Source organism: Orycteropus afer, unplaced genomic scaffold (assembly GCF_000298275.1).
Source record: "Orycteropus afer afer isolate SDZICR_OR568_19922 unplaced genomic scaffold, OryAfe1.0 scaffold00034, whole genome shotgun sequence".
NCBI lineage: Eukaryota > Metazoa > Chordata > Mammalia > Tubulidentata > Orycteropodidae > Orycteropus > Orycteropus afer.
The window spans coordinates 17,304,732-17,331,513 of record NW_006921621.1 but is presented as its reverse complement, the minus strand read 5'-3'; the positions used below and the strand labels follow the sequence as shown (position 1 = coordinate 17,331,513).

The window sequence follows — 26,782 nt, the reverse complement described above, 5'->3', positions numbered from 1 at the left end:
CAAACGCACCAGCCACTCCTCGGAAGGAAGGTTGGGCAATCTACTTCCATAGTGATGCTGCCTCGGAAACCCAAGGAGGGGTTGCTATGAGTCGGGTCTGACTTGACGGCACACAGTAACAACAATAACATAAATTTATGTAGAGACACACACACTACGTATGTATAATTTATTTTTTCTATTTGTTAACCACTAAATTCCTATCATTACCACCCACCATTGGGTCATGGCTGTGTGAAAAACACTAGATTAGACACACTGAATCGTCTCCATTCTCAGACTTCAGCCCTTTAAACTTATCTCCCTGAATACCATGCCCCCCCCCCCCACAGGATAAGGCTGGGATCCCAACACAGGTTTGAACCTTCTAGCTTGAAGAAAGGAATGGTCAGTGGCCCTGTACTTGACTTCCTTAGAATGGCCCCCACCTCAGATTCTCAGAGGCAGAAATTGGGGTGTGGTCTCATCTTGGAGGTGAGAGATCCCACTTGTTTTTCTTAGCAGCATCCTGTTAAGCACTCAAAGCTTCAGCTTCTCTTCCCCTCCATCCCGCTGGCCCTCCCTCATTGCCATCAGTTATAAGCCATTTGTTCCTAATTGTGGAGATCCTGCTAATGACTTCTGAATGGGCGTTGCAGGGAGGGAAGTTAAGCTCTATTAGGGGACTGAGTTCTTGGGCTTGAGGAAGAATGCAGGGGTGATGTAGACACGGAGAGAGGTTGATTAGCAAGGCATTCCTGGCAAATAACCAGGAGCCTCCTGGGAAGGAAAAGATTAATTACGATAATAGTAGACAATGTTCATCCAGGACCCACTAGGTGCCATTGTCCCATATACTCCTCACAATGACCCTCGCAGCTATTCCTGTTTTGTAGAGGAGGAAACTGAGGTTCAGAGAGACAGAGTGACTACCCGAGGTCACTCAGTATATGGCCAAGATTTGGATGCAGATCTTCCTGCCTAGGGTCCATGCCCTGAATAGACCAGTACTGCCTCCCTTAGAGGAAAAATAGACTTTATCCTCCAAACCGCTAGTTGCATTTCTTTTCAGTTCAAGGTGTGAAAAACCAGTTGCCAAGTCAGTTCTGTCTCATGGCCACCCCAGAGTAGAACTCCACTCCACAGAGAAGCAGATCACCAAGCCTTTCTTCCGTGGCACCTCTGGGTAGATTAGAGCTGCCACACTTTGGGTTAGCAGTAGAATAGTTAACCATTTGTGCCACCCAGGGACTTTAAGGGTGAAAGGAGGAGGAAAGTGAGATTTAAGAAGTCAAATGGCTCCCGATTTTCCACTTTGTCCAGACCCCCGTCTCACTCCTCTACACTAGGTTTTCCATGATGGCTTCTTACTGGGGTGGGTTGTGTTTGCATTTCTCTGGCCACCAGGGAAGGGAAACTGAGTCCAGCTTTCTCCTGGGGATTCCTTTCTTATTCTTTTCCCACCTCAGCCAGCTTTACCTCCCCTTCACACCCTGAGAGCTGAAAGCAGTGCACAGAAGGTTAGAGGAGAGACACGAACACATGTGAGACAGTAAGACCCCCTTAGTGAGGTGACGGAAGACTGGGGAGCCAGAAGTGTTTGGACTCCACCACTTCCTAGCTGTGGGACCTTAGGCTGCAGTTTCCTTGTCTGTGAAATGAAGGTGATCATGCCTGATGTGCCTAGCTCAAAAAAACCAAAAACCAAACTCACTGCCGTGGAGTCGGATCTGACTTATAGCAACCCCTCCTTGGGTTTCTGAGGGAGTATCTCTATAGAAGTAGATTGCCCAGTCTTCCTTCTGAGGAATGCCTGGTGGGTTTGAACCACCAGACTTCTGGTTAACAGTCAAATGCCTTAGGCACTACGCCACCAGAGCTTAGTGTTGTGAATTTCCAGTTAAATGTCTGTAGAAGCACTTTGAGCTCTGTCAGGTACTATACACCAGTAGGTGTTGTAGGACTCCTGGGGGCTGGGGACAAGGAGTGGGGTGTCACAGATACATTCAACAGTGTATGTATTTTCAAGGAGGTGGTGTTTTGGTTGACATCATCAGTGCAGGATCTATCAAGGCCAAAACAAAAACAAACATGGCCATTAAGTTGATTTCCACTAGTGATGACCCATGTGTGTCAGAGTAGAACTGCTCCATAGGATTTTCAAGGCTGTTCATCTTTCTGACAGGTCTTTCTTCCACATCACTGCTATACTGCTAAAGGGATTCGAACCACCAACCTTTTGGTTAGTAGGCAAGAGCAAACCATTTGCACCACCTAGGGACAAATGTCAGGGCCACTTCCTATCCTCTCTGGGAGCTCTGGTGGAGTAGTGCCTAAGGCATTTGACTGCTAACCAGAAGGCTGGTGATTCAAACCCTCCAGGCACTCCTCAGAAGGAAGGCTGGGCAATGTACTTCTGTAGAGCTACTGCCTTGGAAACCCAAGGAGGGGGGTCGCTGTGAGTTGGATTCAACCCTACGGCAGAGCGTTTGGTTTGGTTTGGTTTCGGTCTTGGAGGTAGGTGGCCCAGGGATTTATCAGGCCCCACTGCCAGCAGGGAGTGAAGATACTCTGCGTGATGAATGTGACTTGGGTGGGGTTTTGGAAAGTCTCACACCTCTCTGATCCCTTGAGTGACCACTCTTAGAGGGGGTCATCCTGGGCCTGAGAGAACCTGAGGCTCCCAGAGTGCCGTCCCTGGCTGGGGCTCTGGATGTGTAGAAGGTAAGGATGGTGATGGAGAGTGGGGAATGGAGCAGCATTTACAGTGCTCCAAGCACTCAGAGACTTGTCCATGCCATCTGTGGAGGGGAGCTTGGAGCCCAGGCTCAGGGCTGACCAACACCTCCACCTTTGGGGGCTCCTACACAGTGATCCTTAGGTGTACTAGGTCCCAAATTGGGCCTTAAATGAATTATATGCAGTGATCTTATGTTGTCATCAGCTCCCAATCTCCTCCAACCACGGGGGCTATACATGGTGTGTGGCACTGAATGTGAGTGAGTGAGTGAGTGGAGAAAAGAATCAATGAGTGAAGTGCCTGAAGGGTTTCATACCTGATCACCTGGGGACCCATGTAGGCGTCTCTCAGATCTCTTTCTGCTGCTCCCAACAGAACTCAATTTCCTGCCCCAAGTGAGTTCCCAGATTCACTGGGCCATTTCACACCTCTCATATGTGAGTCCCTGTGCCTGGAATACCCTTCCCCTCCTTGGTTATCTGGTGAACTCGCTTGCCCTTCAGGACTCCCGTCAGAGCTGCCACCTTCTCTGGGATCTGGGACACTGACTGCCCACTTCTATTTCAGACTGGCCAACTCCTTGTCAGTCTCTATGAATCCATCTTCACAGGTGTAAGCTCCTGGGGGCAGAGATCATGCCCTGTTTCTCTGTGTATCCCCAGCACCTAGCAGGATCCCTAGCATACAGCAGGTGCTCAGAAATGTTAATGAAGGGGTGAGTAAGTGAGTGAAGGAACACATGGTGGAGGGAGTAGTGGGAGGTAGGAAGAAGGGACTAGTCTAGGCTATTTTTACCTGGTTCACTCTTATCTGGCCCAAAGGGGCAGGAAGGCCTGGGGGCAGAGTGGGTAAGAGGGTCAGCATGAGATGAGGGCAGGAGAGAAGTGAAGGGTGAGTCACAGGGAGGGCTCACAGGAAGGAGATTGCAAGGTCTTTCACTTTTTCCCTGTAAATCTTGTAATTTCATGCTCCAGGGGACCACAGAGTGAGAGCACCCTTGGCGAGTGAATTCAACTCCCTTAGCCACTCCCCTGTTCCCTTTGGAGACTAAGGAAATTCTTGCCCTGTTGCTCCTCTCTGCCCCCAGGGATCTAGAGTGTTTCATTTCCCTACCCTGACCGATGTCCCTTCTGGGTGCCCGGGCTGTCTGGCTACTCGGGGGCCCTCTCCTTTCCCTCACTTTGCCCCCTGACCTCTGACTCCTGTATCCCCCATCTTACCTCTACCTTTGGAAGGCAAAGAGCTTTTATCTGACTCATGTTACTAGACCTGGAAGGGGTCTTACTGAGGCAGACACAGGCAGCAGCCTGTTCCTGATGACCACCTGGCCACCTCCTCCTTTCCTCATCCTGGCTCCACAGCCTTTTGGAGCATTTTGACTCAGTAAAATCAGATTTCTAATTTCTAAAGTGAACCTTGGAAAGAAGAAACATCCCTCCTCTCTCTGGAAGCCCAGGACTCCAGCTGTGTGGTCCAGGGGAAGAGAGGGCACAATGGGAAAGGCCTAGGTTTGCTTGTGGGACCAGTTCCCATAGATACACCGATGTGTATTTAGATACCATCCTAAATTAAACTAGATTTATGTCTTTAGGGGAGGGGGAGACTCAGCTATTCAATCCAGTGATGAAAGGGCTGGATGTGTACATATGCTTGGTACACCATGGGTACTCCATAAGTGTTTGCTGTGTGGGGAGTATGTACATGTGCATTCTTGTTCCACCGTAAAAGGTTTTGGCTTAAAGGTGCTTGGAATAGTGGGATGGGGGAGTAGAAGTCTATGGAAGAAGAAGCAAATGTGTATGTGGCCAGAAATGGTGAAAGAGAGCCTCAAGTGGGTGCATTTCATTTAATAAGTGCGCTTGCAACGCTTGGCACAAGGCTGTGTTGGGGAGAGGCTGGAGGAGGTGAAGTAGGGAACTATTGAGAGATTAATGACAAGGGAAGGGAGTGAACAATTACTGAATGACAACTAGGTGCCAAACATTGGCCCTGTAGTTCCTCTAGTCATTCATTCCCAGAGAGATAATGTCCTGGTTTTGCAGATAAGAAGCCAGAAGCACAGAGAAATGGAATAACTTGCCCAAGGTCACACAGCTGGTAGGTGGCATAGTTAGGATCCAAATCCAGGACTGCCTGATGATGCCAGAGCTCCATGTCAAATGCCTGGATACAGCTGCTCAGGTTCTCAAAGGGGTCTTAGAGGAACATGAGAGCAGACAGGTGGTTTTAGGACAGGACCCCGCCTGTGACCCAGAGTGGAGGGATGGAGGGCTTAGTTGACCTTACAAAGAACTTTCTGGACCTCCCTGACCCCACATTCTCCTACTATACTTCTCACTGTCCATCTGCCCACCTCCTAGGCCCACTGACTCCTTGATTGTCACTAACCAACTAGAACCATTTCTTCTGCAAACTCTCTGTACCTCCCACCCTGTCCCCCTGTGGCCCACAATTCAACCAAGCCACCTTGGTGTAACTCTACTGATAGTTGAGAGATCTTCTCCAGGACTTGGCCTAAATCCCCCAGTGCCACAAGGCCCTGCAGACCCACCCAGATTCCCCAAACTCAGAAATGCACACAGTTCTCAAACCCTGTGCCACTGACCCCATACTGTGGGCTGTGACTACCTTAGCCCCCAGACTGACCACCAGTAAGACAGGTTACCTTGATGCCAGTCTTCCTGGGCTCAAATCCTGGCTCTACTAGTTTTAGCTGTGTGATCTTAGACAAGTTACTTAATCTCCTTGAGCCTTAGTTTCCTCATCTGCAACATGGAGCTGACAATTCCTACCTCACAGCCTTATGGAAAAACTAAATGAGACCTTGTCTGTACAGTACCTGACACATAGTAGCTACTCAGTAAATAGTCCCTGCTTTAATTAATACTCTGAACCTATTTGGAGTCCCTTTGTGACCATTGGCCCTTTCTTTTGCTGCCCTCATTGAAGTTCCAACGAAACTTCACCAGATATCAGAGTGAGTTCCTATAAGCTTTGATCCCCAAACTCTAACAACAACAAAACAAACCTGTTGCCATCAAGTCGATTCTGATTCATGGCAACCCCATGTGTGTAAAGAACACAACTGCTCCATAGCGTTTTCTTGGCTGTAATCTTTATGGAGCAGATCACCAGGCCTTTCTTCTGTGACACCACTGGGTGGATTTGAACCACTAACCTTTCTTCTTCTTCTTCTTTTTTTTTTTTTAAATTTTTGTTGTTATTTGGGTAAAAGTTTATAGAGCAAATTCATTTTCCATACAGGAGTTCGTACACATTTTGTTGCATGACATTGACTGCAATTCCCCACAGTGTAACAGCTCTCTTCCCACTTACTCTCTGTAGTTACCTCTCTCTTGTGGCCTTTCCTATACATTCCTGGCCCCTGAGCTATGTCCCTGTACAAACACTGCCCTTCTGTTCTCCCATAACTGATTGTTCTAAGGAGTGTATTTACCTGATGTAAATGTTCACTCTATATGCCTGTCTGTTGTTTGGCTGGAAGCCATGGGAGTGAGTTCAATTCCAGACCTGAAGGGTAACTAGGGGCCATGGTCTCAGGGAGTCTCACTATCGAACCACCAACCTTTAGATTAGTAGTTGTATGCAAACCATTTGCACCACTTGGCAACCTCTAAACCCTGAAGGTTCCTCTTAACTTCTACCTCTGTCCTCACCCTTGAGCCTATATGGACCCTATGACTTGCTCATTCACCCCCAAGACCTTCCATCTTACCCTGACTTCCTCTCCTCACTACTCCAAACTCCCCTGGAATCCTGGATCCCACACTGACTCATAACCATCCTCCCCCCAGCTCACAGGCATCTGGATGCCCACACTGCACTGACTCAGCCCCTATCTTCCAGGCTCTCCAGGTGGCCCGGCAGTTCCTGCTGCAGCAGGCCTCAGGCCTGAGCTCCCCAGGGAACAATGACAGCAAACAGTCAGCCTCCGCCTTGCAGGTGAGGAGGAGAGCACCCTATGGGCTGGGGCTCTGCTGGGGCCAGGTCAAGAGGGTGGGCTTGGTACAGAAGGATGTGAGGGACCAGTTGGAGAACTGCTCTTGTCAGTCCCCAGTGCCCAAAACATGGGCAGTTTTCCAGAAGGAAATACAGTCACTGCATGGGTGGGGGACAGAAACTTCCACTTTCTCTCTCCTCTACCTGATCACCTAGGCTTCCTCTAGCTTAACTTCTTTCCACCTGCCCCTTTGTCTCTATATCACAGTTTGTGGCTGTCAAAAGCGCTCACTGTCTCTCTGTACTTCTCTCACTGTGTTTCTTCTTCCTTGCCTCTTCCCTCAGTCACTTCCAGTATTTCTGTCTCTCTGTCGCTCTAGGTCATTCTGGCCCTCTCTGTTCCTGGGTCTCCAGCTCACCCTCCCAGGCTCTCCATTGCTGCTGCCCGCATGTCTCTACCTCCCTTTATCTCTCACCCACTGGCTCTCCCCTGACTCTCCCCCAGTCTCGCCACATTTCCTGTCTCGTCTCGCCATGTCTCTCTGTCTCTTTTGTTTTCTTTTGCACAATCTGCCCTTTTTCCCCCTCTCCCTTCCCCCCAGCTTGCCGGCCCATCTGGCTGGTTGGGGGAGGGGAGAGCTGTGTGTGGGGGGAGTAATGGCAGAGGGGTGGGAGCAACCAGGCCTTCTGTTTACCTTTTGTATCACAAAGAACTTGGGAGAATCGGTCTGAGTTCAGGATGGGTCACAACTGGGGCAGCCCACCCCTCCCCCTCCCCCTAGGCCCTTCAGCCCAGCCTCCTCATTTTTGTCTTTCTCCAGACCCCTCCCCACAACAGCAGGGGAGGCTCGGAATTTGGGGAGAGGATTAAGTGAGCTTTGAAAGGAAGTTTATCTAAGGGGGACGGGTGAGCATGATCCTGAACTGGAGACACTCTAGAGTCTAGGGTGTGGGGGGGTGGGCTGGGGGGCTGCTGAGGGAAGTAGGGAAGGGAGGAGGAGAGCAGGGAGGGGTGCAGGGTGCTCTGAGAAGGACCCAGGCCTAGGCTTTGTTTGCAGGGAGATTCCAAGGCTGACAACCTATCTGGGGTTTATGTCAAAGTGCTTTGAAAAAGTTCAAGGTGCTGGGTAGACTTGGGGCCTTAAGTAGGTAGTACTTTTCAAAATCTTGGAACCTTATGGGAGAAGAGCAGGACAAAGAGGGGAGTGGCCTGGAGTGGGGGAGGGGAGGGCAAGACCTGGAAAGTCAGTACCAGGGGAGAAGAAAGTTCTCCCACCCTAATGATGTAGAAGGTTTTCATGTCTAAGTGGTGTCAGGACTGGTCTGTCTTTGAATTGGGGACCTCACATATACATCCTGGATCTGAAATGGCTCTGGGGCTACTGTCCTGAATCCCCCTTACCATGGCCCAGTTTAGTAACTCCTTCCAAGAACTTAGAGGGTAGACTATGGAACGGAAATGTTCCCTCAAATCAGAAAGGGAAGGGGCTTAGTGGTAGCTGGAGTGACTGAGGTCAGCATCAAGAAGGACTTATGGCCAGGAGGAATAAGGAGCAGGAGATCTGAAATAACTGAGAGAGGACAAAAGGCTCTGGGATCTTTCTTAGGAGACCCTGAAAAAAAATGAGGTCCTTGGATAGCCTAGAATGAGAAGAAGAGGTTTTGGGGTCAGAGGGACAGATAAAATACTCCCTTTCTCAGGCATCTTTCCTTGCCTCCTTACTTCTCGATAATTGATTGATCAATTCATTCAACAAATAAACCTACTGAGTACTTCCTAAACTAACCGCTAATATTTACAAAGTGCTTACTGTGAGGGCGGACGTGTTTTGCACGTATTGTCTCATTTTATCCTCACAGTCCTGTGCGTGGTGGTGGTGGTGGTGGTGGTAGATAGCATCAAGTGGGTCCTGACTCATAGCGACCCTGTGTGTAACAGAATGAAACACTGCCCAATGCTGCACCATCCCCACGATGGCTACCATGTCTGAGCCCATTGTTGCAGCCACTGTTTCAATCTATTTCTTTGGTTTGGTTTGTTTTTTTTACTTTTATAGTGATGAAAACCTACACAACAAGACATTCACAAACATAACAACTTCCACATTTACAGCTCAGGGACACTGATTATATTTTTCACCATTATTGCTATCCTTTTCCAAAATATTCCACCACCTATTAGCAGAAACTCAGTGCCCCCCATACAGATGCTTCCTTCGTCCCCCTCCCTGCTACCTTTTTAATCTTTGGTATAGATACCAAAACCAAAAAAACAAACCCACTGCCATCAAGTCGGTTCTGCCTCATAGCGACCCCCATTGGGTTTCCAAGGTGGTAAATCTTAATGGAAGTAGATTGTCCAGTCTTCCTTCCCTGGAGTGGCTGGTTGGTTTGAACCACCAACCTTCTGGTTAGTAATCAGATGCCTTAGGCACTGTGCCACCAGAGCTCCTTTAGATACATATATAGATATAGATATAGATATATAGATTTTTTTTTTCCCCAACTTACCTAGAAATTTTCCCTCCCCTCCCCTGGTTACTCATACCTGGTAACCAACAAAGAAAGTTTCCTTCTATGTATAAACTTTTCCTTGTGTCAATCCATTTCATCTTTTTTTCACTGACCTCTACTTTATCCATCACGATGTCTTCAGAGACTAAACCAAAAGAAACCAGACTCACTGCCGTCAAGTCAATTCCAATTCATAGGGATCCCCTTTGGGTTTCCGAGGCAGTAAGTCTTTATGGAAGTAGATTTCCCAGTCTTCTTCCACGAAGTGGCTGATGGGTTTGAACTGCCAACCTTTTGGTTAGCGGTCAAATGCCTTGGACACTACACCACCAGACTGGTCCTTCCTAATTACATGTCCCAAGTAAGTGAGACAGAGTGTTACCATCCTCACTTCTAAGGAGCATTCTGGCTGTATCCTGCGTGTAGGTGCTATTATTAGTGATTATTAGCTCCATCCTCCAGAGAGGTTAGTGTGTCCAAAGTCACACAGATAACAAGGGGAAAAGCCAGGATTTGAACGCAAACAACTATCCCCAGAACTCAACACTTTTAATTTCTGTGCTGGATGGTGCTTTGTGCTTAGCACAGGAATGAATACCAGTAGACTCCCAGGTAGAGAAGACCCAGCTGAATGGTTCTCTGGGTCTCAGGGAGATGGGAGTTCTTGGGGCCATGCCTGAGCTTCCCATGGAGGCTGGAGTCCCTTGTCTGTCTTCTCCAACCCTGGATACCTTCTTGCTTCTCCATCCCTATCCCTAAGTTCAGTCTCCAAGAAGCCAAAGTCTGTGTTGCAGAGTAGGGCCCAGAGCCTAAAAGCAGCTTTCCTGTGAACTCAAGGCCAGGGAGGCCTTCCAAGGTCGTGTCTTCTATTCCTCTGCCTCCAAGCTTGAAAGCCTGAAGGAAGGAAATGCTACATCCCTTGTTGCATGCTACTCTCAGTGACTCACACTGATGCCTGGAATGATCCAGGTGTCTGGGCTTAGTCTCCCGTGCTGTGGGTCACATCCATCTCCTCTAGTTCAAGTATCACTGCCAATGAAAGTGAGTGGCCAGTCCCTTTGTTCCTAAGTGACTCTTGCCATGTAGTGCCCTCTGGAGCCCCCAGTATGCCTAGCACACAATAGGGAGAAAAGGAGAGAGAAAGAAGAGACTAGAAAAGAATGAGGAAAGAGAATCTAGAATGTTAATTTCTTTCCTTTTTTTTTTTTAAACATTGGCATAGAATTTAATGGCATATGAATCATATCACTCACCCCTTCTCCTGTGTCTTAAGGGGCGTGGGGACGAGTTATTTAATGTCTCAGTTTCCTTATCTGTAAAGTGGTAACTATGATGCTATCCCACTCACAGGGTTGTTGTGAAGATTCAGTGAGATAATAGCTGGAAAGGGCTTAGTGCAGTGCGTGACATGGAATACACCCTCAGCACCATGTGCACGTGCAGTTCTGTGAAGTGGACTGGGCATGTGTTAGAAACCCAGTTAGCAGGTTTAGTGATTTCAGAGCATGGTCGATGTCAGGGACGAGAGCTTAGGTTGGCCTGTGCTCTGCACCTTGTGCTGCCTCTTTGTTGAGAGTCCCATGAGTTGGAGGGAGAGAGGAGGAAAGAAAGGATAGTTGGCTGATAGTAGTTGGTGTTGAGCACCCCAACCCAACTTGCAACCCAGGTCTTTGGACAATAAAACCCAAATTCTTTGAGCCCCTGCCTTCTCAGCTGCCTCTGGGGCACCTGGCAACAGACACAGGGGTTGGCTCTGGAACAGGGTGGGTCGATGTCATTGTCTGCCCCCAATCCCAGAACCCTCAGAGAGTGACAACTGAAACGCACCTGCAGCCCGGTTTCCAGAGAGTCCCTTGGGATACATTTGTGAAGAGGGGAAAATGTGCCTTTGGGATCTGCAGCCCCATTGAACCCTTTAGCCCCTTGGATTGTCCAGTTTTCATATCCTCTCTTTACCCCTTCTCAAGACTCACTTTAGGGCAGGGATGTGGGCATGGGGTGATGTTAAAGGTCTAATGGGCACACCCCTCTGCCCCACCTTAGAATTCCCAGAACCTCCATTCACACAGTATGCCCATGACTAAAGAGCTAGCTTGTTACCCCTCCCAGGGATGTTTGGACAGCCATCAGCTAGGGTATAGGACAAAGCCCAAGAGTGGGATTCAGCCAGTAGTTATGGGACACTGGGATTTCTTTGGTGTCCCTGGATTTACTGCCCTTCTTTGGTGGCTCCTTCTGCCTGGGAATTTCCTAATGAATAGCTAACCTATCAGGGGTTCCACCCAGGACAAATCCCTGCAGGACACTCCTCCCTGATTGGGTCCCACTCCTCACCCCTCATTTCCTGCCCCAGGACTGTCGGAGGAGCCCAGGGCAGCAAATACTTAGTAGGTGCTTACTGTGTGCTGGGCCCTCTGCCAGGGTGGAAGTGAAGGGGAGATTGGAAAAGTCCTATACCCATGGGCTCACAGAGAGGAGGAAGGTAGCAGATAGCCCCATCTGGGTACCTGTCCTGCTAAAATGGGGATAGGACACCATAGCAGCTTGGACCTCCCTGGCCTTGACTACATAGGCTAGGAAAAAAAATGTTATTGCTTCTCCCCAGACCTTTTACCTTCAGCTGGAATCTTTGGGCCTGCTAGAAAGGCCTAATCCAGGACAGGGAACAGAAAGGTGCTCTACTTTTAGAGTCCTGAATGTCCCAGCTGGAAGGAATTCTTTCTTGCAGACAATCTCTATGTTATATGTTTAAGGAAACTGACTCCTCAGAGAGGGCAAGTGACTTGCTTGAGGTCACACAGCATATTCATTGCAAAGCTAGGAACAGAAGCCTACCCTCCTAACTCCCTGCCTGTACTCTTTCCAGCATAGCTGTAGACATAGCTACGCATACACACACTAAGACTGCACCTGCATGTGCTCCCCTGGGCTTCAGCTCTAAACTACTGTATGTAGCTCGAGACAGGTATGCTGGAGCATATGACATGTGTGTGTGGGGGGAGGAGCAGGCACAGCCAAGGTCCTCATGTCACGCAGGCTGCTTTTGAATCTCTCCCATAGCTATGGACAGCCTCCTGGCCAGGCCTGCCTTGCAGGTAGTGGTCTCAGAATAGACGAATGAGAGTCAGGAATGCTTGGTGCTGCCCCTCCCCATCACTAGAGCAGAAACTCTCCAAAGCCTGGTTTCTACTGCCTGCTGTCACTAGGGTCTAATCTTTCTGCACCAAGGACAACACTTCCTACAATAGTAGCCAATCCATATGAGTGCTTCCTGTTTGCCAAGTTCTCATATAGCTTATTAATCCTTATGAGGACCTAACAAAGTAGGCTCCGTGGCCACTTCCATTTTAGAGACAAAGAAACAGAGAACAGGGAGATTAAGGCACTTGGCCAAAGACACACAGCTCGTAAGTGGCAGAGCCAGGACTTGAAGCCAGGCAGCCTGACTCGGGAGCCTGTCTGCATACTGAGTGTGGGGCCTTGGGTGTGTGCCTCTCCTGCGGGTACGGTGCAGGTGAGCAGACTAACAGGGCCGAATCCAGCAGGTACCAGTATCAGTGGCCATGATGTCGCCGCAGATGCTCACCCCCCAGCAGATGCAGCAGATCCTGTCGCCCCCACAGCTGCAGGCCTTGCTCCAGCAGCAACAGGCTCTCATGATCCAGCAGGTGAGTCTGGCCCCAGGGCAGCCAGGGAGTTAGGAAGACGAGTGACCAGTGAGGTGGGCTCTGTCCGCCCCCTTCTACCTGGCCTCCCACCTCCCTCCCTGTTTACTGCCAACATCACCAAGGGCTGAAGCAGCTACCAAAAACAATTTAGCACCCAGAAGCACCCAGAGAGATGGCTCGGGCTAGTAGACTGATCTACATTCCTCCAGAGCAGTTGGGGGAAGTCAAAGGTCAGGCTTCTCTCCACAGCAGCCCCCTCACCCCATACCCCTCCCTGTGTGCTGGCCTTGCCTCTATCTCTAGAACCCCTGGAAAGAGCAAAGTACAGGAACACCCTGGCACCTTGTTGCGACCTGTTCAGGAGACTTACCAAGGAGCCAGGGAGGGTTCAGAGTTGCAGGATAGAATCCCCTCTCCCTCCCCACCCTGGCCCTGCTCAGGAGAACACTTGTTTCACTATTGCAGTGAAACTGCCCACCCAGACCTCAGGAGCCCACGGAGGACAGGGCTAGGGGTTACTCTGGGGCTCAGCAACCCCCTGTCTGTGGTAACCACTCCTGCTTCTGATCTCCACCCCACCTAGCTGCAGGAATATTATAAGAAGCAGCAAGAACAGCTCCACTTACAACTCCTCACTCAACAGCAGGCTGGGAAACAGCAACCCAAAGAGGTAAGAGGCTCTATCAGGTCTTGCATCACCCAGACGGGGGCTATTCCCCTCAAAGGACACCCCTCCCCCACCCATCATCTACAGCCCCAGGCCTCTTCTGACCAGCAGCTAGGGGTCAGGAGAGAATTGCTTTGTGAGAATAGTAGAAAAATCAGGCAAAAGTTGGGGAAATGGGGATGGCAGCTCACTGAAATTTCACCCTCTGCCCTCACCCCATTCACTCCTCCCCTTCTCCTGACCTTGTGCCATTGGATTAATGTGAGCAAGCAGGCTAAGTGGTGTGTTGTCTCTGCACGTGCTTGTGGACATGCATGTGGTCATCTCTGTGTGAGTGTCTGATGGTCCACGCTGACATCCAGCTGCCTGGTTTTCATGCCCACTTGTCAGCACTTCAGCCCTCCACTTCTCTGCCTGAGAATCTTTCAGCCCCTCAGAACCACCCCCCTACACACACACCTGCAACTCCCCATCCCTCAACTTCTGCTGCTTCTGGTACTAAACTGCCAACTCTCCTCCAGTCACCCCTTTCCTTACCGCACAGGTTTACTCTGAGAACTCCCAGCCCACACCCCCTGCTCCACTGGCCCACAGTGCTTCCACTCCAGGCCTTACACATGTCGCCCCACCCCTCCAGTGTCCCAAACATGCTGCTGGCCAAACCACTGCCCAGTTATAAGTCACCTCTTCCCAGAAGGCAGCCCTGATGAAGCCCAGTCCTCCTCTAAACTCCCTAGACCTTCCCCCACCCCCGCCTCCAGCCTTGTAATTGTGGCATTATCTGCCCATAAATCTCTAGCCTGGGTCTCTCTGTCTGTCCCCATATTGAATAGCTAGCCCCCCACCCCACCTCACCCCACCCCCAGGCCAGGCAGGCAGAGAGAGACGGCCCTGACTCCCAAGCACCCAGGACATGCTTGGCTCCTGGGCTCAGCAAAGACTTGCTGACAGCCTAGCCTGGCTTGTCAGTGCCTGTGTAAAGAACTGAATGGGGGGCGGAGAGCGAGAGAAAGAGAGCAAAAGAGAGTGCGCGCACGAGTGAGCAAGCACGCCTGGGCAGTGGCACTGTGATTGTTCCCTGAGCCCAGTTCCAATGACCAGCTGATCTTTTAAAGTCTTGTCTGACTCCTTGATTCTCTGTATCTAAGGAGCAAGAGAGAAGAGCAGAAGGGTCCTCCCTCTCCAGAGCAGGCGAGGGGCTCCCTGAGCATGTGGGGAAGGGTGCCCACCATGAGGGAGTGGCCCCCAGAGCCTGACAGGCTCATCGATCATTGTGATGAGAGGGGCTCCCCCCGCAGGCGCTCACACAGCTGCGGTGCCGCGCTGGCGCAGCAGGAGGAGGGAGGCAGGCAGGAGGGCGGGCTTCGTGCTGCGTGTCTGGGTTTAGCTCTGTGTGTGTGTGTGTATGTGTGTGTGTGCGCGCGCGCGCGTGTTTGCGCGCGTACGTGCATGCGTGCATGCGTGTGTTTACTGCGAGGAGGCATGCAGCCTTATGGAAGCTGGGCCGGGAGCAGAGAAGCTGCAGCTGCAGACGCCGCAACGGCCACTCCGGGGGCTGACAGGCCCTGGGAGGGGGTGGCCGCAGGGTGGGGGCCAGATGGCACGCCTGAGGCTGATGGCACCCCTCTCTGCCCGCCCCCTCGGGCCCCCCACCAGGCACTGGGGAACAAGCAGCTGGCCTTCCAGCAACAGCTCCTGCAAATGCAACAGTTGCAGCAGCAACACCTGCTCAACCTGCAGAGGCAGGGGCTGGTCAGCCTACAGCCCAACCAGGCCTCAGGGCCCCTCCAGAGCCTCCCACAAGGTGAGCGGCCCTCCTCTCCTGCCCCTCCTAGCCCAGCCCCACAGCCCTCTCTGGCATCCAAGGGCCAGCAGCCCCTCCTCCTGGGGTGAGTGGGGAGACTGCACTCCTGCATTCCTGGGGCCCTGCCAGACTCCTTCCTTCTTCTGCAGCAGCCGTGTGCCCCACGGACCTGCCCCAGCTATGGAAGGGTGAGGGTGCCCCTGGGCAGCCTGCCGAGGAGAGCGTCAAGCAGGAGGGGCTGGACCTCACTGGCACAGCCGCCACCGCTACCTCGTTCACCGCCCCTCCTAAGGTCTCCCCGCCCCTCTCCCACCACACCTTGCCCAATGGACAGCCCACTGTGCTCACACCTCGGAGAGACAGGTGAGGGGTCTAGGCTGGGAGGGGACACTGCAGACCTGCCCAAAGGCAGACCTGGACCCCAAGGGATGGCACCTGTGGTGGGTGCTGGGCAGAACTGGGTCATGGTTAGGGACCTGGACATATTCCTCCTTGCCCAGGGCACACAAAACTGTGTGAGATGAGTGCTGGGCCTCTGGGAGACACATAGGAGGGACAGAAATCTCACCAGAGGGGGAGCTGGGCCTGAGCTGGGCCCATGATGTGGGGGTCTTCTGGGCCTCTGTCGACCACCTCCCTCATGCCCTTGCAGCTCCTCCCATGAGGAGACCCCCAGCTCCCACCCTCTCTACGGACACGGAGAGTGCAAGTGGCCAGGCTGTGAGACGCTGTGTGAAGACCTGGGCCAGTTTATCAAGTAGGTGTCACCTCACTCTCCTTTTGCCCCTACCCCTTATCCCCCAACACACATCCTTTCCCCACGGTGTCCCCAAAGCCCTCTCCCCAGTTGTCACCTAGCTTGCCCCTTCTGGGGCCTTTAGTCACCATCTGTCCCATAGTTTTGACCCCAGGGGGCCTACCCTCCTCCCCACCCTACATTCCTGGGACCTACAATCCCCCAACCTGCCCTGGGTGGAGAGTAGGAGGAGAGAGCCCAGGGAGGATGGATGCAAGCACCTCTCCTCCTCCCATCCCACCCCACCCTCGCCATCCTCACATCATCCCTCCCAGACTCAGCCTGAGAGTGATGGCCTAGTGATGGGGCCCTAGGCCGGGGACAGGCAGGCGGCCAGCTGCCATGGCCGTGCCAGGCTCTGTCACTGACTGATTAACTCCACTGTCTCCCAGACCCTTACAGCATCAGGGTCAAACAAATTGTTTTCACGCTTCGTCAGAGGTTTACTTAATTAGTTCATTTGCAATTAGATCTCTCTGTAGCTGGGATTTTAGCAAAGACATCAAAGGAGGCTGAGGAGGAGGCAGCTTCTGTTGGCCCACGTTTTCACCTCTTTTCCTTCTTTGTAACTCAGAGTCTGTCTGCTTTTCAGTCTGTGGGTAGGGTTAGAGAAGGGGATGGGAGGGTGGGGGCAGCAGGGGAACCTGGGCCAACTCTCTGTTCTCCACCCTCCTTCCCATGAAGACACCTCAACACGGAGCATGCCCTGGACGACCGGAGCACAGCCCAGTGTCGGGTACAGATGCAGGTGGTGCAGCAGCTGGAGATTCAGGTGTGGGCCTAGTGCGTTTCTGAACGGGGATGAGTGAGACAGGCATCACTTCCTCTGTGTCTTCCTTCAGTCCAGGAGGACCCTCTCACAGCTAATGCCATAGAACTAGGCACCTGGGTGTTCAAGAAACAGCAGCCATGGCCCTGCCCTCAGTGGGGAGAAAAGGCAGGTGCTGTTAGAAAAAAGCCTCCTGCTGTGTAGTGGTGGTGATGAGCTCAAGCCAGGGACACCCAGGGAGTGCTCTAATGATCCACAGAGGACAAAGGGAGGGCCTCATGGACAAGCAGCACTTGGACATGGCCTTGAGGAGCTAGATGGTCAGAGAAGAGGCTGAGGCCTTCCAGGAGCAGAGGACCGAGAGAGCTGAGAGGCTGAGGTGTGGATGCAAGTTGGGGAGGGAATAAGGACTTTCTGAGGAGTCTGGTGATGTGGCCCATGGGAGCTACGAGGAATGGGATACAGAGGAGGAAGAGGAGTGGGCCACCTAACAGTGTAGCCCCCTGCTCACCACTGCTTCTCCACAGCTCGCCAAGGAGAGTGAAAGGCTGCAGGCCATGATGGCCCATCTACATATGCGGCCCTCCGAGCCCAAGCCCTTCAGCCAGCCAGTGAGTAACTCTCTCCCTGGCTAACCCTCTCCAAGCCCCTCCACAGCCCCTGAGGCTTAGGAACCCCTCTGTTCAGCACTGGTCTCAGCGTCCTTCCCATTGCTCACAGCTGAATCCGGTCCCTGGCTCCTCCTCATTCTCCAAGGTGACTGTCTCCGCAGCAGATTCCTTCCCAGATGGCCTCGTGCACCCCCCTACCTCGGCCGCCGCCCCTGTCACCCCCTTGAGGCCCCCTGGCCTTGGCTCTGCCTCCCTGCACAGCGGGGGCCCCACCCGACGGAGGAGCAGCAGTGACAAGTTCTGCTCCCCCATCTCCTCAGGTGAGGGCAGGTGGGAGTGGCGGGGGCCTCAGGAGAAAGGTGCCCCACCCCCTGAGACTGGACCACCATCTGGCCACCTTACCTTCTACCTGTCTCCCCCAGAGCTGGCCCAGAATCATGAGTTCTACAAGAACGCCGATGTCAGGCCCCCCTTCACCTACGCCTCCCTCATCCGCCAGGTGAGCACTTCAGAGAGGACGGGTGGGAGGAGAATGGCACATAGGCTGCACATCCTAACCCTCCCTGGATTCCCACTTCAGGTCCCCAGGCTCCAGGAGGTCCCCAGGGCCAGACAGTAGATAGGACTTTCCCTCCTCACACGTTGTCCTCGCCTGTCTCACAGCCTTACAGTCTCCCTCGTGCAGTTTTCGTTTCATTACCTCAGTTCAGTCTGCCTATTGATCACATGGATGTGTCCTGGGGCAGGGGGACACATACTTTTTACTGCTCACACCCACTGTGTCATTCCTTTTCTTATTTCCATGTGCACACTCCCATGAGGCCCTTTTTTCTGGTAGACTTAGGGTCACTCTTAGCCTGCCTCTTCTTCTCCCACATAACCTCACACACCTATCTCTGTTCCCTCCCTCATGTCCGTAATCCTCATGTCTTCAAGGCTCACATAATACCACTCACTCACAAACATACATTTGCATACTACACTCTCTCTCTCTGATAGCCCCACACAGGCATGTACAACTTCATATATGTTCTCACACACACACTTTTGCCAAAATCAGGAGAAATTTCAAACTGTTCTTGTCCCAAGGACATCTGCCTCTCAAGAATACTGCTTTCCTGTCCTTGCCAGGACAGGGGACTTTTGAAGTGATCTCCCTCCAGATAAAAATTCTATGCTCTGCAAAGTATATAGCCCTTTGGAGGCTTGTGTTGCCTTTAGCCTGTGGCTGGGCTCAGCCCACCCACAAGTACCACACATCTCTGCAGCAGGTCTCCTCTGCTCACAGGGTGGGTTGAGCTAGGGGGCCAGCAGAAGAGAGAGATTCTAGGAGAGAGAACACAGGACTGTGACCCTTCAAGCCACCATTGAGGGTCTCTCTGCTTCCTCCTTGCCCACAGGCCATCCTGGAAACCCCTGATAGGCAGCTGACCCTGAATGAGATTTATAACTGGTTTACCAGGATGTTCGCCTATTTCCGGAGAAACACTGCCACCTGGAAGGTGAGGCACTCCCCTTCAGCTGTCCCAGGGCCCCCAACCACCCTTGGGTATTGCATCCTTCTATCTAAGACTGCCTAACAGTTAGCCCTCTCTGGGGGACAGGTTCTGTAGAAACGGGCCCACTAGGGCCCAGGCTGAGCCGTGTGCCCCATCCCCACTTCATTGGCCCTATGGAAGGTCCTACAACTGCCTTTTAATGATCCTTTACTTCCAACTTGGTGCTGTCTTCTTTCTAGAAGAAACCCTCAGTTCTCTGAAGTGCCTCCCAGTTGTCCAGCCCCATGAAGTAGAGCCTCTGGGACCTGGTACTGGCCAGCCCTGATAGGGAGGCCTGGGTGAAATTTGTAGGAATCCTGAGAATATAGTTACCTCGGCTAAGATGCATGTTCTGAAGCCCTGGGATGTGGGACGGGGGTGTGCAGGCAAGGATGTGTGGATGGACCATGACCCCATGTACCCATGCACAAACACAGTACACTTTCCCCCACTGCCATCAGTGGCAGGAAGATAATTGTCTCCATCCAATTAGTCATTTCAACACCTTCAGCCGTAAGACTTTTCCTTGGGGACCAGAGGCAGGAAAGGGGGGCCTCTAGAAAAATGGGACACAGAGATATGGGCCAGGGCACTAAGTCATTTGTTTTTCCATTGGTAAGATTGTGTGTGTGTGTGTCTGCTGGGTGAAAGTATTAGGATCTGTGTAGCAGGGTGGGAAGGGGATATCTAAACTAAGAGGGAGAGAGGGGGAGGGGGAATTTGGGGGAAGGAGTCCCAATCTTAGAACCTTAATCAGATCCCTGGCTCTTGTGTCCCCCTACTGGCCTATGCAGAAACTGCAGCTAATCAGGCCACCTCCCCTTATCCCACCAGCTTTCAACAAGTGTTAATTACTGAACCCCCACCCTACCAGCACCCAGAACTGGATAGGGTGTGCACAGGGCCCATTCTTCTCCGTCCGAGAGGGCAGTGTGCTGGGTCCAGCAATAGGGACTGCTTCATGACCTTCTTCATCCCTGTGCCTTATTCCAAGGCCTGGGAGAGAGGCTGGGAGACTGGGCAACAGCTCTGATTGGTTGCGAGTGATGTCATTTCCTGCCAACCATAGTCCTGCCCTCTTTCTGAGCCAGCCCGGCCTTGAGGTCACCTGGTCCAGTCCCCAACCTCCAGTCTAGTTTGGAAACCAAATTTTATAAATGATAGAGTCCTATACAAATGTAAAAGTTTGTTATGATTATTATTTCATGTTTTTCAAGCACATCTACTTTGCTACTTCATATTGATGTCACAATTATATGTTAGAACATATTAATGTTCAGCCTCATTTCCATAACTTCCTCCTTGGAAACAAGAGTCCAGCTCATCCCCTACCTTCCTTCTTGTTCTCTCACCTATACCACCCCTGCTGCAGTTTCTGCTTCTCTCTTTCTTCAGATCAGTAGGAGTGGGTTTAGGTGATGTCCTTAAACCTCTCAGTGACCATTATGCAGCCATCACCCCCTGTAGCCCAACCTACTTGGCCTCCTGTACGCTCTTCCACACTCCCTTTGACTGGATGCCTAACCTTTCCCATCTCAGTGGTATGTCTTTCTCTCCCAGTTCTTTACCACCATCTTTTCTCACCTGGTCTGGGTCCCAACAAGAGGCTGGGCTGGGGGAAAATGAATGACCAAATGGGTGACCTTTCCTGATGGTAGTGCCCTGCTGCTGCTTTTACCACCTGAGGTCACCACTACTTGTGTCCTCCCTGTGGCAGAGCAGAATCCGTCTCAGCTTGAGGTACACATTGACCCTCAGATTTATGCAGGCAGGCTTCATTCATGTTGCTTGGAATACTACGTGCCCTGTCGACACCCAACTCTGCTTCCCTCCCACTCTCCACTTACACCTATCTGTGCCCCTTGAGGTCCCGCCTCTTCCTCTCCTTAAGTATTTCTGCTTCCTTCCTTCCCTCCCTCCTCCTCCACCCTTTCTGGTCTCCACCCTGCGATGCTGTCCACTTCAGACCAGGGCAGAAGGGTTGGGAGCGGGCATGGGCCAGGCCAGCTGCTGTTTATCCGGGGACAGAGCTGCCATCTGCCAAGCTGATGATCCTCCCCAGCCCTCCCCGGTGTCCATCCCCTCCCCAGGCCCGTGTTGTGGGCTGTCCTTTTGTTTACAGAGCCCCCGCCAGACCCCTTAAATTGCCGTTAATGTTTCAGCGTAACGAATTAGTCTCTCATCACGAATCAGGCTTCGAAATGAGGGAAAAAAGCCCCAGTGAGGCCATCCTCGGAAATTGGGGTCATTCTCATTTGCAAAGCGGAGGATCGGAGCCCCGTAATGCGGGCAAATTTATTCCGAGGCAGGAGCCCCGGCGTGATTAGGCCCTTTGTAATTATCGCTCCAAGAGATTCCACTCCAGCCGCCCGCCTCCCTCGTGGATTAGCAAGTGAGTCAGAAAAATACACAGGATTTAATTAGAGGCAAATTAAAATTGGTAATGAAATCGGGCCAGTTGCAAGTGGCAAGAGTTGGAAGGGAGAGAGGGAGCGGGGATCTCCAGGGGCACAGGCTGCCCGCCCTGCCCGCTTTCTTCCCGTTTAGAAATGTAAAGAGGAGACAAGGATGGGGATGAGGCAGGGGGAGGCTGAGGGAGGACAGGTAACAGGGACAGGGACACAGGCAGGGATGGTGATGGCTGGGAATGGGGGTGGGGTAGTACAGGGGTAGATAGGACTGAGGGGCATGCAGGTAGTGGGTGGATTAGTGTCCTAGCCCATGCTCCCATGGGGGATTTGGGCCAAGCACCACCATCACCACCACCCCACCCTCACCCAAGTGTGTCCTATAAACCAGATGACCTCAATTCCTGAAGTTATCCTGTTAAGAGGAGGTGGGAGTGACAAGGTGACTTTTCCTCTTCTGTCTGCTCTTCCTTAGTGCATCACAGCCACTAAGCCTACATTCCTTTCTGTTAGTTTATTTATTTCAACAAGTATGTATTGGGGCTCTACTGTGTGCCTTGTGCTCTCAATAGCTGTCTGTTCTGAACCACAGCCCAAAGACATGGCTTCCCAGCTCCCAGGGGTCTGTGAAGGACAGTGAGGATTCATGAGTTTTTTCTAAAACTTTTCAAAGCTTAATGGAAATCCTGCGTGTGCCTGAGGTAAGGTGTCCCAGACTCACTGAGATGCCAGAGCCCTCTGGGCAAGAGCACCATCTCATGTTGATCAGAAGTCCTCATGAACAAGAGCTCCATGTGCCACTGATGAATCATGATGGGAAAACAAATTATTGCTAACTAGATAGCGCTTAGTTGGTAGAGTTTTCCAATGTAGCTCTCACTCACTGCTGTCGAGTCGGACCCGACTCATAGCAACCCCTCCTTGGGTTTCCGAGGCACTATCACTACGGAAGTAGATGGCCTAATCTTCCTTCCGAGGTGTGGCTGGTGGGTTTGAACCGCCAGCCTTCTGGTTAGCAGGCAGATGCCTTGTAGCAAGAAGAAAAAAACAGAAACCAAACCCACTGCCATACAGTCATATCCGACTCATAGCTACCCCCTTTGGGTTTCCAAGGCAGTATCACTATGGAAGTAGATTGCAAGGAGAAGAGGGGGCAGATAATAATATGGGCTGTCAGTGGTGAAAGGAACTCTGGTGGCATAGGGCCTAAGGCATTTGACTGCTAACCAGAAGGTTGGTGGTTCGAGCCCACCAGCTGTTCCGTGGAAGGAAGACTGAGCAATCTTCCATAGAGATTTACCACCTCAGAAACCCAATGGGAGTCGCTATGAGTCAGAATCGACTCGATGGCAGTGAGTTTGGTTTTGATTTGGTTTGGTCAATGGTGAAAAAGCTGGGAACCCGTCACTCCAAAGGCAGAACTGGGACACACCCCCTCTGGCCGGTCTCTTGTCAGCCCAGCCTCTCTGAGAGCTTGCTCCTGGGCTCTAGGAAAGTGAGCTGCTGCTGCAAGGACTTGGGACAAGGACTTCTCTGTATGTGCTCCCCTGAGTGCAGCCAAGGAAGCCACCTCTGAGCACCTGTTCCCCTCTTTGCTGCACCCCTAGAACGCCGTGCGTCACAACCTCAGCCTGCACAAGTGTTTCGTCCGTGTGGAGAATGTCAAGGGTGCTGTGTGGACCGTGGACGAGCGGGAGTATCAGAAGCGGAGACCGCCAAAGATGACCGGGTATGTGGGCCAGCCCCGGGTGTGTGCACCCAGCCAGGCATGAGCCAGGGCACAAAACCTGCCTCACCCCCTCATGCCTCTCCAGGTTACCATGTGTGCAGCATCCTTGCCAGCTTGGGAGGGTAGGGATGAGAGGAGATGGGCAGAAGAGCCCAGCGCCGGGACAGGAGGCCAGAGTCTGGCAGTGACAGAGGGTAGACGGTGGATCCTTCAGCTTTGTTCTGTCCTCAGTCCTGACTGAAGGAGGAGGCCAAGGAGGACTTGGAAACTAGAGGGAGAGAGGCACAAAGTAGCCATGGATGGAGCTGGGATATGGGCAGAGGCCAGTCAATGGGGCCATTGGTGAGGGGACTGCCATCTCCTGGGCCCACACTCCTGCAACTCTAACAAATGGTCACAGGTTGGCCTTACCTCTGTGTTTCATACAGGAAAGAGGCCCAGAAAGGGCAAGGGGCTGATGGGAGGCCACAGCAGATTGTAGCAGAGCTGGGCCGAGGACCTATGCTTTTTTGGGGGCTCTATAATAACATTTTACATAGAAATTCAAGGAGCCAGGAAAGGCTAAAAATCTCTGTTGACTTACCTTCTAGCCCTGGTGCTGCCTTCTTCCCACCCTAAATAGCCCCACACCTGACACACTGCTGCCTGTGGGGAGGGAGAGAAAGGTCTGAAGCCTGTTAGATGGATGTGTCCCTGAGTGCCTTAAAGCCTCCTTCTCCCCAAACAAGAGCCTCTCCACCCCCAGCCAGCCTGGAACAGGGAAGGGAAACCATTCCTACTGAGCACCTCTGTGCACTAGTTTTTACACCAGGTATTTTCATGCCTCATTTTAACCAGTTGCTGTTGAGTCAGCTCTAGCTGACAGCAACCCCATATATGTTCAGAGTAGAACTGTGTTCCATAGTTTTCACTGGCTGCTTTGGCAGAAGGATATTGCCAGGCCTTTCTTCTGAGGCACCTCTGAGTGGGCTCGAACCTCTAACCTTTTGGCTAGCAGCTGTGCCCATTAACCTTTTACACGGCCCAGGGACTCCTTACACCTCATGACCCACTGGGACCTGGGTTCATATTGCACCTCTGCTTCTCACAGCTCTGTGACCTTGGGCCAGTTCCTTAGCCTCTCCTACTAAACTCTAAATTGGGGGTAATCCCTGTGGAAGGGGGAAAGCCTTGAGTCGTTGCTTCTCCTGACGCAACACTTCATGCAGGAAAAAAAAAGGCTTTTGTATGGAGCGTGTGGGGACAGGCTGAGCACAGAATGGTGAGAAAGTGTGGATTTTATGAGTGAGAAACTATCAAGGCTGTAACTCCTTGCCGAACACGGGAGAACAATGCTGGGAGCAGTGCAGCGTCAAGACAACCTGGAGCTCCCACTTGCCAGCTCTGACCGTGGACACATTTCGAGCCCTTGGGAGCTTCGGCACCCTCACCTGGGAAGCGGGCAGGTGATCCCTGCCGCGCCACATCAGGGTGAGGATGAGTAAGATCAAGCACACACAAGACTGGTGCCTCTTAGGACTCGACAGACAGTGGCCGGGCCTGCTCTGGCCTCAGGGGTCATTGGGAGGCACAACGATAATGAATGGGGCAGTGCCTGGCACAGAGTGGCCTCTTAATTAGGGTCCAGAGGTTCGAGTAAGGAGTTGGAGCCTGAGCGAATCAATGCCTGTCTTCCTCCTCCCAGGAGCCCTACCCTGGTGAAGAACATGATCTCGGGCCTCAGTTATGGAGCACTTAATGCCAGCTACCAGGTGATGGGGCCCCTCAGAGCTCACCTATCCACTCCCTGTACTTCCTGCCTCCTTGCTTTCCCTCCAACATACTCTGGCCTCCTACAGCAGCTTTTCCCCAGCCTCCTCCCCTGCAGAGGGCCCATTGGAGCAGGATGAAGACAGTCTGTGGCTGAAACCTCAGCCCTCTGCCCACCCCAACTCGGGCCCCACCTTCTCCATGTCTGGTTTCTTGTCTGGGTTTGGATGGAGGGTGAGGCAGAGAACACAGAGGTTGGCCTAACCAATGGCCTCCCCTTACGTGGCTTGTCAGTCTGGGGCTCGTCTGTCTTCTGGGAGAGAGACTGAGCCAGGCACAGGGTTCCAGGAAAGCTGGGAGGCAGAAGATTGGGGCTAGAGTTCTAGACTTGACGGGGTATTCTTGTTTGAAAGGATGAGTCTGGGCTTGAGGGCAGAGTAGGGGCGGGGGTTTGCTGAGCTAGATCTGGCAGTGGGGCTAGCAAGCATACAGACATAAACACACACACACACACACATGCCCACGCACACTGAGACTCTCAAGGGAATGGAGAAGGCATGGGGACTTGACTGGGTGTGCCCCTACCCTTGAAGCCCACTGACTGGGCCCAATCCTGTGTCTCTCCAGGCCGCCCTGGCCGAGAGCAGCTTCCCCCTCCTCAACAGCCCTGGCATGCTGAACCCCGGCTCCACCAGCAGCCTCCTGCCCCTCAGCCACGAAGACGTGGGTGCCCCCGTGGAGCTGCTACCCAGCAATGGCAGCAGCAGCCCCCCTCGCCTCTCCCCGCCCCAGTACAGGTGAGCAGGCAGCACAGAGCATCCCCCTCCTCAGTGCCCCTCAAACATTGGGGAGGCAGAATCTTCCTCTGCTGCAGGTGAATGTCCCCATTTTGTCACTCCCTGCCACACCTCTCCTCCCAAGACTGGGGACCTCGCCTTTCTGCCCCCTCAGTGGCTTCTCCTCTCTCTCTGCTCTTCATTTGCCCCTTTCCTCACCCTCTCTCCCTCTGTCATCTCCCACCTGTCGCTTCTCTTCTCTCTTTTCCCTCCTCCTCCTCTCTTCTCTTTTCCCTTCTCCTCCCCCTCTCTTCTCCCCTCTCATCTCTTTCCCTCCACCCTCCTAGCCTCCCTTCCTCTCCTCCTCCCCTCCCCTCTCTTCCTCACTTTGTCCTTCCCAGCCAAAGGCATCTCTGGTCCTCTGGCCTCTTTTTTTTTTTTTTTTGCGAGACCCCTGGGAGAAGATCAGGCTTAAGATGTCAGACTCTGGTGTGGCTCAGGGATGATGGGAGACTGGGAGTTCTGGGCTATGGGCACCCCCACTGTGCCCCAGCATTCCAAATGGACTTTTTGGGGTGATCAGAGAAAGCCACACTCAGTACCCACATAGACCCTTCTGCCACAGCCACCAGGTGCAGGTGAAAGAGGAGCCGGCAGAGGCAGAGGAAGATGGGCGGCCCAGGCCACCCCTGGGTCCCCCCAACCCCAGCACCGTGGGGCCTCCGGAAGACAGGGACCTGGAGGAGGAGCTGCCCACAGAAGAACTGTCCTAAGGGCCTCTTGGGGCAGGCAGGGCAGGGGTGAGACCCTCCCTCCCAGAACCCAGGCTCCACCTACCCCTACTCCACAGCCCCTCCCAAACCTCAAGGCACTTCCAGGACTCAGAAGTGGGGAGGCAGTCCTAGGCCAGCAACTCCCAATGTGACCTGCCTGACAGACGCTCTGGGCAGGGATGGCCCTGCCCCCAGGAGACACAGAACCCCTGGTCTGGGACTGGTGGAGGACACGGAGGGCCAGGACCCCTCCTCAGACCCTCCCCCACATCTGGATATCCCCCCACCACCAGCAGCAGCA

The 26,782-nt window shown here is 52.6% G+C and overlaps 1 protein-coding gene across 1 annotated transcript in view; it reads left to right on the top strand.

The window, feature by feature from the left end:
* FOXP4 (forkhead box P4) overlaps positions 1 to 26,481 on the top strand; it is a 37,482-nt gene extending 11,001 nt beyond the window's left edge. The window contains exons 2-16 of the mRNA XM_007936267.1: positions 6,587 to 6,682; positions 12,739 to 12,861; positions 13,445 to 13,531; positions 15,185 to 15,332; positions 15,482 to 15,695; positions 15,985 to 16,089; positions 16,813 to 16,900; positions 17,425 to 17,508; positions 17,618 to 17,828; positions 17,931 to 18,007; positions 18,909 to 19,010; positions 23,062 to 23,183; positions 24,868 to 24,934; positions 25,560 to 25,729; positions 26,334 to 26,481. Coding sequence (XP_007934458.1) covers positions 6,587 to 6,682; positions 12,739 to 12,861; positions 13,445 to 13,531; positions 15,185 to 15,332; positions 15,482 to 15,695; positions 15,985 to 16,089; positions 16,813 to 16,900; positions 17,425 to 17,508; positions 17,618 to 17,828; positions 17,931 to 18,007; positions 18,909 to 19,010; positions 23,062 to 23,183; positions 24,868 to 24,934; positions 25,560 to 25,729; positions 26,334 to 26,481 — 1,842 coding nt within the window. The remainder of the gene's footprint in view (positions 1 to 6,586; positions 6,683 to 12,738; positions 12,862 to 13,444; positions 13,532 to 15,184; positions 15,333 to 15,481; positions 15,696 to 15,984; positions 16,090 to 16,812; positions 16,901 to 17,424; positions 17,509 to 17,617; positions 17,829 to 17,930; positions 18,008 to 18,908; positions 19,011 to 23,061; positions 23,184 to 24,867; positions 24,935 to 25,559; positions 25,730 to 26,333) is intronic.
* Positions 26,482 to 26,782: the final 301 nt, after the last annotated feature.